At 47.4% G+C, this 12951-nt stretch overlaps 1 protein-coding gene across 5 annotated transcripts in view; it reads right to left on the reverse strand.

Annotated features, from left to right (window-relative positions):
* Positions 1–12951, reverse strand: part of LOC142312294 (uncharacterized) — a 131161-nt gene that overhangs the window by 57338 nt on the left and 60872 nt on the right. For 2 of the 5 annotated variants that reach the window (XM_075351224.1, XM_075351223.1), the window contains exon 3: positions 6575–6659. The exons of the other annotated variants lie outside the window; for them this stretch is intronic. In XM_075351224.1, the coding sequence (XP_075207339.1) occupies positions 6575–6659 (85 nt within the window). The remainder of the gene's footprint in view (positions 1–6574; positions 6660–12951) is intronic. 5 annotated transcript variants of the gene reach the window in all.

Raw genomic sequence — 12951 nt, forward strand, 5'->3', positions numbered from 1 at the left:
AAGTGAGGCCCTGCTAGCTAGATATAAAAAGGATAGGATAGATTTGCTGGTTGCAGCCACTAAACACCCTAAAAAAATTACCAACACCTGATAATCAAAAATTCCTTTTAAAGATCACACAATCTTTCCTCCTTCTAGATCAGGAACTGTTGTGCAAATAGAAACTCTATATCATACAGGGAGCAAAACTCCCTTTCTTGCTGGGAATAAATTGCCCTCCAAACAAAGTGCAGGGAGAGCTCTTATTCACATGCAAGAAACAAAAAAGTGCATGAGAACTAATTAAATTTCAGAAGGAAAAAACAAAAATACTTATCAAGCATAGCTGCAGACCAGGATGACATGGAAACAAAACCGATGCAAAGGAACAAAAAAAATGTTGTAGAAATCATTCCTGAGAATGCAAAAAGGAGCAGAAAAAACTGCAAAAAACAGAACCTACAGGGAAAGGCAAAAGCCTCAAGGCTGGAGGACAACATTCAGGACATTTTCTCATGGGGCAGAAACAATTATCACTGGCAAAGGCTAGACAGAAACTGCCTTCCTATATTCCCCCAGGCTGGATTCCATAGTATTCCTGGAACAGCAATCATCTCCTGCACCTGTCTGAGCGACAGATGCATAATCAGACTCACTACCAGCACTAGCCACCAGAGGGAGCCCAGAAACATTCTTGGGAACAGCACCATCTCTGATGATATTCACAACAGCTGTGTGTGCACCTCCTGACAAAGCAAGTGTGAAACGTGCATTCAGTTGCTGGGCAGTGTGGTTTCACACGTAGTGGTCAGTACCACTTGGTATAACTCCAGTCTCCAAACCTTGGCATTACTGGCCTTCCTGTTAGGTATGGTAACATCAATGATAGTCAATTGTTTACTTTGTATAATTACGGGTTCTGAATTGAATGATGGGGATGTTTATACTGGCATTGCATTTCATCATAGTCATGTGCAATGACATATCAGACAGCTATTACATTCAAATGCAGTGACATTTTAGTTGTATTAGCACTTTATTGTGTACTGTGATTCTATCTCTGACTCCTTAAGGTTGCATTAGTACTTTATTGTGTATTTTGACATTCATTATATTTCATGTTAGCAACTGAATGCCGCTGCATGTGATTCATTTTTCCATTATTTTGGATAAATATATACGCACTTTAAATGGTATTGTCACTTTAAATTCAATTATTTAAAACACGTTTTTAAATCTTGTTTTTTTAGAGACTAGGAGTTTGTATATTTGTGTTCCAACATTATGTATATCAGATTTAATGACTACGATTCTGATTTCTGACCACTTCTGTTGACTTTTTCTATTAACCACAATGCCCCAGGTTTTTTGTCTGTGTTTTTAACGGGTAAATTTTAGATTGTGTGTCCTGACTTTCATTAAAATCATACTATATACGGATAAGGCTGCACATCAAACTTAGATAATAGTATAATGCCTCAAGCATATGGACAAATATTGGAATATACAATGAAAAATGCTACTTGCTAATTTGAACATGTGAATAATGAATTGCATACCTGCCATGAATATTAGGAAAAAGGAGATATTTAGCAATCGCATTGATCAATGTAACTGAGCCCCAAGGCCTCGTCAAGGCATATCTCTATATTGGGGTCCCTAGCTCTGTGACCCTAACTGTGTGTCATCTCATTGCAATTAAAAACTGCTATGGGTGGAGAGGGGTAACTAAGGACTTTCTTATATAGGAGATGGGAAAAAACATGGCCGAAAGGGGCGGAGCTGTGTTCACATTCAGAAAAAAACTACATATAACTGAATAGGATAACTGAAGTGAGCACTAATATATATATTATGAGTGCAAGCCAAAAATTACATACTATATACGGATAAGGCTGCACATCAAACTTAGATAATAGTATAATGCCTCAAGCATATGGACAAATATTGGAATATACAATGAAAAATGCTACTTGCTAATTTGAACATGTGAATAATGAATTGCATACCTGCCATGAATATTAGGAAAAAGGAGATATTTAGCAATCGCATTGATCAATGTAACTGAGCCCCAAGGCCTCGTCAAGGCATATCTCTATATTGGGGTCCCTAGCTCTGTGACCCTAACTGTGTGTCATCTCATTGCAATTAAAAACTGCTATGGGTGGAGAGGGGTAACTAAGGACTTTCTTATATAGGAGATGGGAAAAAACATGGCCGAAAGGGGCGGAGCTGTGTTCACATTCAGAAAAAAACTACATATAACTGAATAGGATAACTGAAGTGAGCACTAATATATATATTATGAGGGTCACAGAGCTAGGGACCCCAATATAGAGATATGCCTTGACGAGGCCTTGGGGCTCAGTTACATTGATCAATGCGATTGCTAAATATCTCCTTTTTCCTAATATTCATGGCAGGTATGCAATTCATTATTCACATGTTCAAATTAGCAAGTAGCATTTTTCATTGTATATTCCAATATTTGTCCATATGCTTGAGGCATTATACTATTATCTAAGTTTGATGTGCAGCCTTATCCGTATATAGTATGTAATTTTTGGCTTGCACTCATAATATATATATTAGTGCTCACTTCAGTTATCCTATTCAGTTATATGTAGTTTTTTTCTGAATGTGAACACAGCTCCGCCCCTTTCGGCCATGTTTTTTCCCATCTCCTATATAAGAAAGTCCTTAGTTACCCCTCTCCACCCATAGCAGTTTTTAATTGCAATGAGATGACACACAGTTAGGGTCACAGAGCTAGGGACCCCAATATAGAGATATGCCTTGACGAGGCCTTGGGGCTCAGTTACATTGATCAATGCGATTGCTAAATATCTCCTTTTTCCTAATATTCATGGCAGGTATGCAATTCATTATTCACATGTTCAAATTAGCAAGTAGCATTTTTCATTGTATATTCCAATATTTGTCCATATGCTTGAGGCATTATACTATTATCTAAGTTTGATGTGCAGCCTTATCCGTATATAGTATGTAATTTTTGGCTTGCACTCATAATATATATATTAGTGCTCACTTCAGTTATCCTATTCAGTTATATGTAGTTTTTTTCTGAATGTGAACACAGCTCCGCCCCTTTCGGCCATGTTTTTTCCCATCTCCTATATAAGAAAGTCCTTAGTTACCCCTCTCCACCCATAGCAGTTTTTAATTGCAATGAGATGACACACAGTTAGGGTCACAGAGCTAGGGACCCCAATATAGAGATATGCCTTGACGAGGCCTTGGGGCTCAGTTACATTGATCAATGCGATTGCTAAATATCTCCTTTTTCCTAATATTCATGGCAGGTATGCAATTCATTATTCACATGTTCAAATTAGCAAGTAGCATTTTTCATTGTATATTCCAATATTTGTCCATATGCTTGAGGCATTATACTATTATCTAAGTTTGATGTGCAGCCTTATCCGTATATAGTATGTAATTTTTGGCTTGCACTCATAATATATATATTAGTGCTCACTTCAGTTATCCTATTCAGTTATATGTAGTTTTTTTCTGAATGTGAACACAGCTCCGCCCCTTTCGGCCATGTTTTTTCCCATCTCCTATATAAGAAAGTCCTTAGTTACCCCTCTCCACCCATAGCAGTTTTTAATTGCAATGAGATGACACACAGTTAGGGTCACAGAGCTAGGGACCCCAATATAGAGATATGCCTTGACGAGGCCTTGGGGCTCAGTTACATTGATCAATGCGATTGCTAAATATCTCCTTTTTCCTAATATTCATGGCAGGTATGCAATTCATTATTCACATGTTCAAATTAGCAAGTAGCATTTTTCATTGTATATTCCAATATTTGTCCATATGCTTGAGGCATTATACTATTATCTAAGTTTGATGTGCAGCCTTATCCGTATATAGTATGTAATTTTTGGCTTGCACTCATAATATATATATTAGTGCTCACTTCAGTTATCCTATTCAGTTTCATTAAAATCATGTCAGGTTAAAGAATTTTTGTGAATTATGTGAATAAATGTATTAATTTTGTACAATTTTGACTTTTATTGTTAATTAGTTAAAGATGCTAACTTAATGTAGGTTTGATAAATTTGGCGTGGTAGTTTTGCATTTATGGCTATAGTATAATGGATTTCTATTTCCGTTTTTGTTTTTACATGTGTGTGCTAACATGTCTGTATTCTTGCATCTGCTGTGCACACTGTACCTGCTGCATCTATCTAAACCAACTCTGCTTACCATACCTGCTAAGTCCGCTGCACCTTCTTATGCCAGCCATCTGGTCTGCACCTGACCACATCAGTGACCATCAGTATCCAATCCATGACCCCTGGGGTCAACTGCTACAGTACCGGGACTCAGTGGAGTAGCACCTGGCAGCTACCTTCCAGTACAAGGCTATCCTGATCATCAGTGGCTCTAGTGGAGTTGAGGAAGTCGCTTAGATACGCCCCTCCTGATTGATCCGGTGCTGTGGCTGAGTGGGTCCACTTCCGAGCATATGTTTGCCCAGGCTACAGATCCTGCTGGCTCCATAACTACCTAGCTCACTAGTTTGCAGCAAAAGATGATGTGTCAATGGGAATAGCAAGACCGGATCCTGACCTACTTGCAATCGTAGGCATCCGCTTGGAAGCTTCGACACCAACGTCTCCACCCAATCTTGCCCGGACTATAGTGGCCACCCTGGCAGCATATCCAGCTCCAAGTCACGTCACACAACTGTCGAGTCCTTGGTTAGATCAATCCATTATGTGAGAGAAGTGATCCTGTTGTCTTGGACCCACAAACCTTCCAGGGGGCATTCTGCAAGGTATTCAATGAACCGGGTTGAGTTTCCTCTGCAGCTTCTTTGCTCCTTAGGCTTTTCCAGGGATTTCTCACCTTAGGTCACTATGTCATCAATTTCTGCACCTTGTCTTCCAAATTAGGCTGGAATTATGTGGTGCTGATGGATGCATTCTGGGAGTATATGTCCAAAAAAATCAAGGACTAACTGGCTGGTTGTGATGTGCCTTTCTCCCAAGATGACCTGGTAGTGCTGAGTAATGCTACTTTAGCTACTGGGTAATGCTACTTGGGCTCAGCAATGCTCTTACGGGTTTCCAGGAATTTGTCAATTATATCTTCAGAGATCTGCTTTACTCATGTGTCGCGGTGTACCTGGTATCTCTGGCTATCCACATCGATCTCAGGTTCTGAGAATGCTCCACAGAGGTGAGCCATGACAGGAAATCATTGCACCTGGCTCCTACTTCCAGAGACCGAGCATGCCGTGATCGGCAATTCCCGTTACTTCCCTTGAGCACATGGAGGTAGATCGTGTGAACTTGGCAAAGCATCATACCACAGAGGGATGCTTCTACTGCAGAGATCTTACACACCTGATCTTTTTCTGTCCTTTTGAAGCTGGGAAATTTCCAAGCCTATGGTATATAGATAAGGATACCCTAGATGAGAGCAAGTCCCCTTCGTCCTTATCCATATCCGTGTCTGTATCCTGTGGCAGCACCTAGTTCATTGAGTCAGCCTATCTTGATTCCAGTTCCGCTGAAAACGTCATACAACTGGCCATTGGAATCAGTAACAGATTTTCATCCAGCCACTTCAAGCTCCCATAGCATTTCCATCTGTGGGTGGAAAATCTCTGTCCGAAGCTATACTGTTTGTCACTGAGCAAGTTGAACTCTGGATGGGAATGCTGTACTCATAAAAGATCACATTTTACGTGTTTGCAGGACTGTCACACCCACAACTACTGGGTCTGCCGTTGCTTCAGATTATCAAGCTGGTCTTGAACTTGAGATCCAAAAATCTACTCAGATGGGATCAGTCCTGTCAAGAAAAATGTCTTGTTCTAGTCCATAATGCACAACCACCAGTGATGTCCTCAAATGTTCCAGGTATACCATCTGCCTACTGGGCCTATACGGACAAGAATGAGGCTGAGACTCTACCTCTACGTAGGCCATATTGTTGCCCGATCAACCTACTTCTTGGTTCCCCACCTCCCTGCAGCCATATCTACCCTTTGTCCCAGGCAGAGGCCCAAGCCATATCCAAAAAATATCAAGGAGAAGCTGGCAGGGGGGATTTATCTAGAAGTTCTTCTCAACGGCCGGGGCTGGGTTATTCTTTGTAAAGAAAAAGGATGGTTACCTGCAGCACTCTATAGATTATAGAGGTCTCAACCAAATCATTATCAAGAATATGTATTCACTTATACCAGAATTGTTCAACCGTCTCCGAGGTTCCAGGATCTTCTCCAAGCTTGACCTCCATGCTGCATACAACCTTGTCCATATATGGTCGGGTGACAAATGGAAGACTGCATTTAATACCTGTGACAGCCACTTTGAGTATTGAGTATGCTACTTGGGCTCAGCAATGCTCTTACGGGTTTCCAGGAATTTGTCAATGATATCTTCCGAGATCTGCTTTACTCATGTGTCGTGGTGTACCTGGAAAATATTCTTGTATTATCTCCCGATCTGCCAACGCTCAGGAGGAATATTTGACAGGTTCTACAGAAGCTGAGGGAGAATCATTTATATACGACAAATTTGAGAATTGCCTTTTTGAACAGACTTACCTACCCTTCCTGGGCTACGTAAACTCTGACACCAGTTTGAAGATGGATCCGGAAAAGGTGTCGGTGGTTCTGAAGTGGCCTTGTCCTAAGGGAGTGAAGGCGATTCAGTGATTCCTGGGTTTTTCCAATTATTACATTAAATTCATAAAGCAATTCTCTCTATCACGGCCCTGACCCGGAAAGGGGCAACTCTCAAGATGTGGACTTCTCAAGCAGAGTGCATTTATTGCCCTCAAGCTGGCCTTCTCATCGGCTCTAGTGCTACAAGCAGGATATTAACAGAAAGTTCTTCTTGGAAGTGGATTCCTCGTCCTTCAGGGCCGGTGCGATCCTTATGGAGTAGTCAGCTTCCCGTAAGAGGGTAACCTGCTGCTTCTTCTCCAAGGCCTTCGCTGCTCGACAGCGAAATACTCAATTGGCGACTGAGAATTGTTTGCAATCAAGATAGCTCTGGAGCCGTGGCAATATCTACAGGCAGGAGCTGTGCATTCTTCTACATTGACCTCAAAAACTTGGCCTACTAAAGGGGGCTTTACACGCTATGATATCGTTAATGTTTTATCGTCGGGGTCATGTTGTTTGTGACGCACATCCGGCGTCATTAACGATATCGTAGCGTGTAACAGTTTTGTGCGATCTAAAACGATCGCAAAAGTGGCAAAAACTGTTTGCCATGGAGAGGTCGTGCTAAAACCAAAAATCGTTTATTTCTAATTAGCGATGTTGTTCCTCGTTCCTGCGGCACCACACATCACTATGTGTGACACCGCAGGAGCGAGCAATATCTCCTTACCTGCCTCCACTGGCTATGCGGAAGGAAGGAGGTGGGCGGGATGTTACGTCCCGCTCATCTCCGCCCCTCCGCTTCTATTGGACGCCTGCCGTGTGACGTCGCTGTGACGATGAACGACCCGCCCCCTTAGAAAGAAGGCAGATCGCCGGCCAGAGAGACGTCGCAGGGCAGGTAAGCCGTGTGACAGGGGAGCGCGATTTTGTACACGACGGGCAGCGATATGCCCATGTCGCACAAACGATGGGGGCGGGTACGCACGCTAGCGATATTGGTACCGATCGTTACCGATATCGCTACCGTGTAAAGCCCCCTTTACAGTCGGCTCAGAAGCTGAATGCAAGGCGATGACGATGATGGCTGTTCTTCGCCCAGTTTGACATTGTTCAACATTTTAGTCCAGCTGAAAAGAAAGTCTAGCCAGATACACTCTGCAGATACTTTCTGTGGACCAACCATGAGGATGAGCCTCAACACATTATTGAGCCATGCAAGATGCTCACGGTAACTTCAGAAGCATGTCTCGGGTACCACCCGGAAAGACATTCGTGGCGAAGGCGGACAGCAAGCTTGTGTTGCAGTGGTGTCATTCCTCTAAGCTGGCCGATTACAAGAAGGCAACTCTGCTCATCTCGCAGCACTAATTTTGGCCAACATTGTGTAAAGACATCATGGAATTTGTCTCAGCCTGTCCCTCGTCTCCCCGTAATAAGACCTGTTACGAGGGGGACCCGGGGAAGCGTGCCAAGATGGGAAATGGACTGCTTCCGCCGGTCAAGGTCCACTGTGCGGTGTAAGGGACCGCCGCTATGGTGGGTGAAGAGTGAGCGGGTTGCTGCTAGCGATCGTCTGGAATGTCACAGACGATCTATGTACACCGATCTGCCCTAACCCCTGAGGGTTGTATGGCACAGATCTCACGGCTCGGTGTACCTGTTGCACGGGGAAGCACAGAGGTGCCCACGCACGTGTGCCAGTGGAAGTCACGAGAATATGGCACGAGGGTAGCACAGAGGTGCCCACGCACGTGTGCTTTCAATAACCAGGTGAGTCCAATGGAGACTTGAGGAGCTCACCTGGGACAGGAACACGGCCTGTTGACGGGGGTACTGCCGGAGCAGCAAGGCAGGAACACGGCCTGCAAACGAGGTACTGCCGGAGCAGCAAGGGCCAAGCCCACAAGAGACAGTAATGCCTGAGCAGTGGCGTGGCAGCACGCTGCCAGACATCCAAACATAGAAGGACGGTCGCGCGCCGCCATGATGGCAGGGGGAGCTTTTAAGGAGGTGCAGCTCCACCCGAGGGCGGGCGCGAGGCGGAGATGACGGACTTGACCCAATCAGGGTCCACGACGTCCCAGCCTGGCCAGTCAGGATTCACCACGTCACCAGCCTTGTCATCAAGCCGTGTGACGTCAGTGAGCGAATCAGGACCCACCACGCATTGCACATGCTCACCCTCCTGCCTCTGGGAAATAGAGGCGGGATCCTCGGTCTCACAATGTGCAGAGATAACGGGAATCTCACTGCTTCCCTGAGCAGTAAACCTCTGCACATTGCGCAGCCTCGCAGACCTTCGGGGCCGCTGAGCAGGAGAGTCTGCGGTAGGCCAGGAATGGGAGACCGCTTCACTCCTTGTAACAGGAGAACCACTAGGTGTCACCCTTCTGCTGCCTCTCTGAGAAGGTATCTCCTGCACACTGCGCAGTCTGGCAGACCTTCGGCGCTGCTGAGCAGGAGTGCTCGTGGCAGGCAAGGAATGGGAGACTGCCTCAGTCCTTGCCTCAGGAGAGCCACGAGATGTAACATTACCCCCCCGTCTAGGCCCCCCCCCCCCTGTCCGTGCTCGAAGGCCGCTATCAAACCCGGGGCGCGGATATGATCCTCCAACTCCAAGGATCTATGCTCTGGACCACGGCCGGCCCACTCCACGAGGTAGTACCTCTTGCCCTGTATGACTTTTGTCTCCACAAGTTTTGCCACCTCAGGGTCGTCGGACGGGGAGTCGGTTTGAGCCGGCAGGGACCCCGAGAATTTATTAAGTCGTACGGGTTTCAGGAGGGACACGTGAAAGGTGTTGGCTATAGCCCAGCGTGGAGGGAGCTGGAGTCGATATGCCACTGGGTTTACCTGCTGTAGTACTTTAAACGGACCCAGATACCTAGGGGCGAATTTGGCTGCCTGTACCCGTAGGTTAACATTCTTAGAGGACAGCCATACTAGGTCACCAGGGGCGAAGGATGGTGCAGGGCGGCGGCGAACATCAGCCGTTGTCACCATCCGGTCTTTGGCCCTTTTAAGAGCCTCTTGGGTGTCATCCCAGATCTCCCGGGCCTTGGTCGCCCAATCCTCCACTCTAGTATCGGGTGACGTAATGGGCATCGGAACCGGGATTCTGGGATGTTGTCCGTTATTGAGTAGGAACGGAGTCTGGCCAGAGGATTCATGGACCGAATTGTTAATGGCAAATTCGGCCCAAGGAAGGAGGTTAGCCCAGTTGTCGTGGTGCGCGGATATAAAATGGCGGAGGTAAGTTACCAAGGTCTGATTAGTCCTCTCCACTAGTCCATTGGTCTCGGGATGGTATGCGGAGGAGATGTTCAGCTCTATCTGCAGGAGCTTACAGAGCTCTCTCCAGAAGCGAGACGCGAACTGGGGACCCCGGTCGCTCACCACCTTGTCAGGCATGCCATGCAACCTAAATACATGCCGAATGAACAAGGTGGCGAGAGCACGTGACGTCGGGAGTCGTGGGAGAGGCACCAAGTGGACCATTTTAGAGAAATGGTCCGTGATGACCCATACGACCCTGTGCCCTGCTGACTTGGGCAGATCTCCCAGGAAGTCCATCCCTACCACTTCCCAGGGACGATCCGGCACTGGCAGTGGGTGAAGAAGACCTGCCGGTCTCTGCCAGGACGGCTTATTCCGAGCACACGACATACAGGAATATGTGGGAGCCTGTATGTCCTGGGGTAGTCTCGGCCACCAATAATGCCTGGTCACCAGGTCTCTGGTCCTTTTGACCCCGAAGTGACCCCCGACCTTGGAGGCATGGGCCCACGATAGCACCTCGTTCCGTAGTTCAGGGGGAACGAGGGTTTTGCCAGGTGGCACCTGGTCCAAAGAAGTGGGAGTGACCATCCTCAAGCTGTCCGGGGGTAGTATAAGACGAGGCTCCTCCTCGTCCTCCTCCAACACAACGATACAACGTGACAAGGCATCGGCCCGTACGTTCTTCTCACCGGCCAGGTGGCGGATAATAAAGCGGAACCGGGAGAAGAATAAAGACCAACGGGCCTGCCTTGGGTTCAGGCGTTGTGCTGTCTGGAGGTATGTGAGGTTTTTGTGGTCAGAAAAAACCTCAAATGGATGCTTCGCACCCTCCAGGAGATGCCGCCATTCCTGGAATGCTAGTTTCATCGCCAGTAACTCCCTATCCCCTATGGAGTAGTTCCTCTCGGCCGGAGAAAAGGTCTTGGAGAAAAAGAAACACGGATGTTTCCTTCCTCGTTCGTTTTTCTGGTACAGGACTGCACCTGCACCGACCGAAGAGGCGTCTACCTCCAGTAGGAAGGGTTTGGAGATGTCTGGACGATGAAGGATGGGAGCTCTGGAGAAGTGAGTTTTGAGAGTGTGAAATGCCTCTACCGTTTCCCGTGTCCATGCTTTGGGATTAGCGCCCTTGCGGGTAAGGGCAATGATGGGTGCTGCCACCGTCGAGAAGTTGGGAATGAACTGGCGATAATAATTGATAAACCCCAAGAATCGCTGGATCGCCTTCAGCGAGCGGGGCTCAGGCCAGTTCATCACTGTCTCCAACTTCCCCGGATCCATTGCTAACCCCTGATTGGACACTATGTACCCCAGGAACGGCAAGGATTCCTGTTCAAAAACGCACTTTTCCAGCTTAGCATATAACGAATGGGTGCGGAGCCTCTTAAGTACTCGGATGACATCCCTCCGATGGGTGGTAAGATCGGGGGAGAAGATAAGAATGTCATCCAGGTATGCAACCACGGAAAGATACAAATCCCGGAAAATGTCATTCACAAAGTCTTGAAATACGGCGGGGGCATTGCAGAGTCCGAAGGGCATTACTAGATACTCGTAGTGACCGTCCCTGGTGTTAAAGGCGGTCTTCCACTCATCGCCCTCTCGGACTCGCACTAGATTATACGCCCCGCGTAGATCCAGCTTTGTGAAGACCTTTGCCCCGCGGAATCGATCAAATAGCTCAGTAATGAGGGGCAAAGGGTATTTGTTCTTGATTGTGATTGCATTTAATCCCCTGTAATCGATACAGGGGCGCAGATCCCCTTCCTTCTTCTGCACAAAAAAGAACCCTGCACCAGCCGGTGAAATAGACTTGCGAATGAACCCCTTCGCCAGGCTGTCCTGAATATATTTGGACATTGTATCCACTCTCTGCGCCAGAGACGGAGGCTCTCTGCCCCTAGGGGGCTCGGAGCCTGGCTTCAGGTCTATTCGGCAATCATATGGCCGGTGGGGAGGAAGAGTATCTGCGGCCCTTTTGGAAAAGACATCCCTGTAGGCCTCATAAGGTGTCGGTAAACCCGGCCCCTCAGTATTCCCTGAGGACCCAACCGACCTAATGGTAGCGGGTGGTTCGGTAGTCACGAGGTGCTCTCTACAGGATCCTGCCCAGGATGAGATCTCCCCTGTTGCCCAGTTGAGTATAGGAGCATGCTGTCTCAACCAGGGAAGACCCAGTAGGATCTCATCCGTCCCCCCTGGAAGCACCAGGAAGGACACCTGCTCATGGTGTCCCGGTGGTACATCCATCCTGAGAGGGATGGTGATCTGGGTGATAGGATCGAGTAGTATGGACCCGTCGACTACCCGGACCCTGAGTGGCTTGGGCAACAGAACCAGGGGAACTGAGTATCGGGTTGCCAGGGAGGTCGAGATGAAATTGCCTTCAGCGCCTGAGTCCAAGCAAGCCAGGGCAGAGAAGAGAGTAGTGCCGAACTGCAACTGGGCGCTGATAGTCAACCTAGAGGGAGAAGTAGCGTCTAGAGTCCCCCCTCTGATAGAAACTAGACGCTGTCTTTTCCCGACGGTTTGGGACATAGGGTAGCTATGTGTCCCCTCTGCCCACAGGAAAAGCAGATGACACAAGACCGAGAACCTAGGGCAGAGGAGACCACCTTGGACACCTCCATTGACTCCACGGAGTCGCCTACAGGACTGGCTGGGGGACCTGTCTGATGGAAGACGGGAGTCAGACGCTTTTTAGGCCGAGAAGACGTGGGTGCTGAAGAGACCTCGAGCCTTCGCTCCGCCTGGCGGATGTCTATGCGAGAGGCAACCTGAATCAAGGACTCTAAAGTGGCAGGCACCTCACGTGTGGCCAGTGCGTCTTTGACAAACCCTGCCAGGCCCTCCCAAAACACAGGGACAAGGACCTTATCCGGCCAGTCCAGCTCTGTGGCCAGTGTCCTAAAGTGTACAGCAAAGTCCCCGACTGAAGCAGACCCTTGCCGAAGTCGTAGGAGGCGCAGCGCGGAATCGTGGGTGACTTGAGGCCCGAGGAACACCATTCTCATGGCCCCAAGATAAGCTGC

Source organism: Anomaloglossus baeobatrachus, chromosome 5 (genome assembly GCF_048569485.1).
Source record: "Anomaloglossus baeobatrachus isolate aAnoBae1 chromosome 5, aAnoBae1.hap1, whole genome shotgun sequence".
NCBI classification, from domain to species: domain Eukaryota; kingdom Metazoa; phylum Chordata; class Amphibia; order Anura; family Aromobatidae; genus Anomaloglossus; species Anomaloglossus baeobatrachus.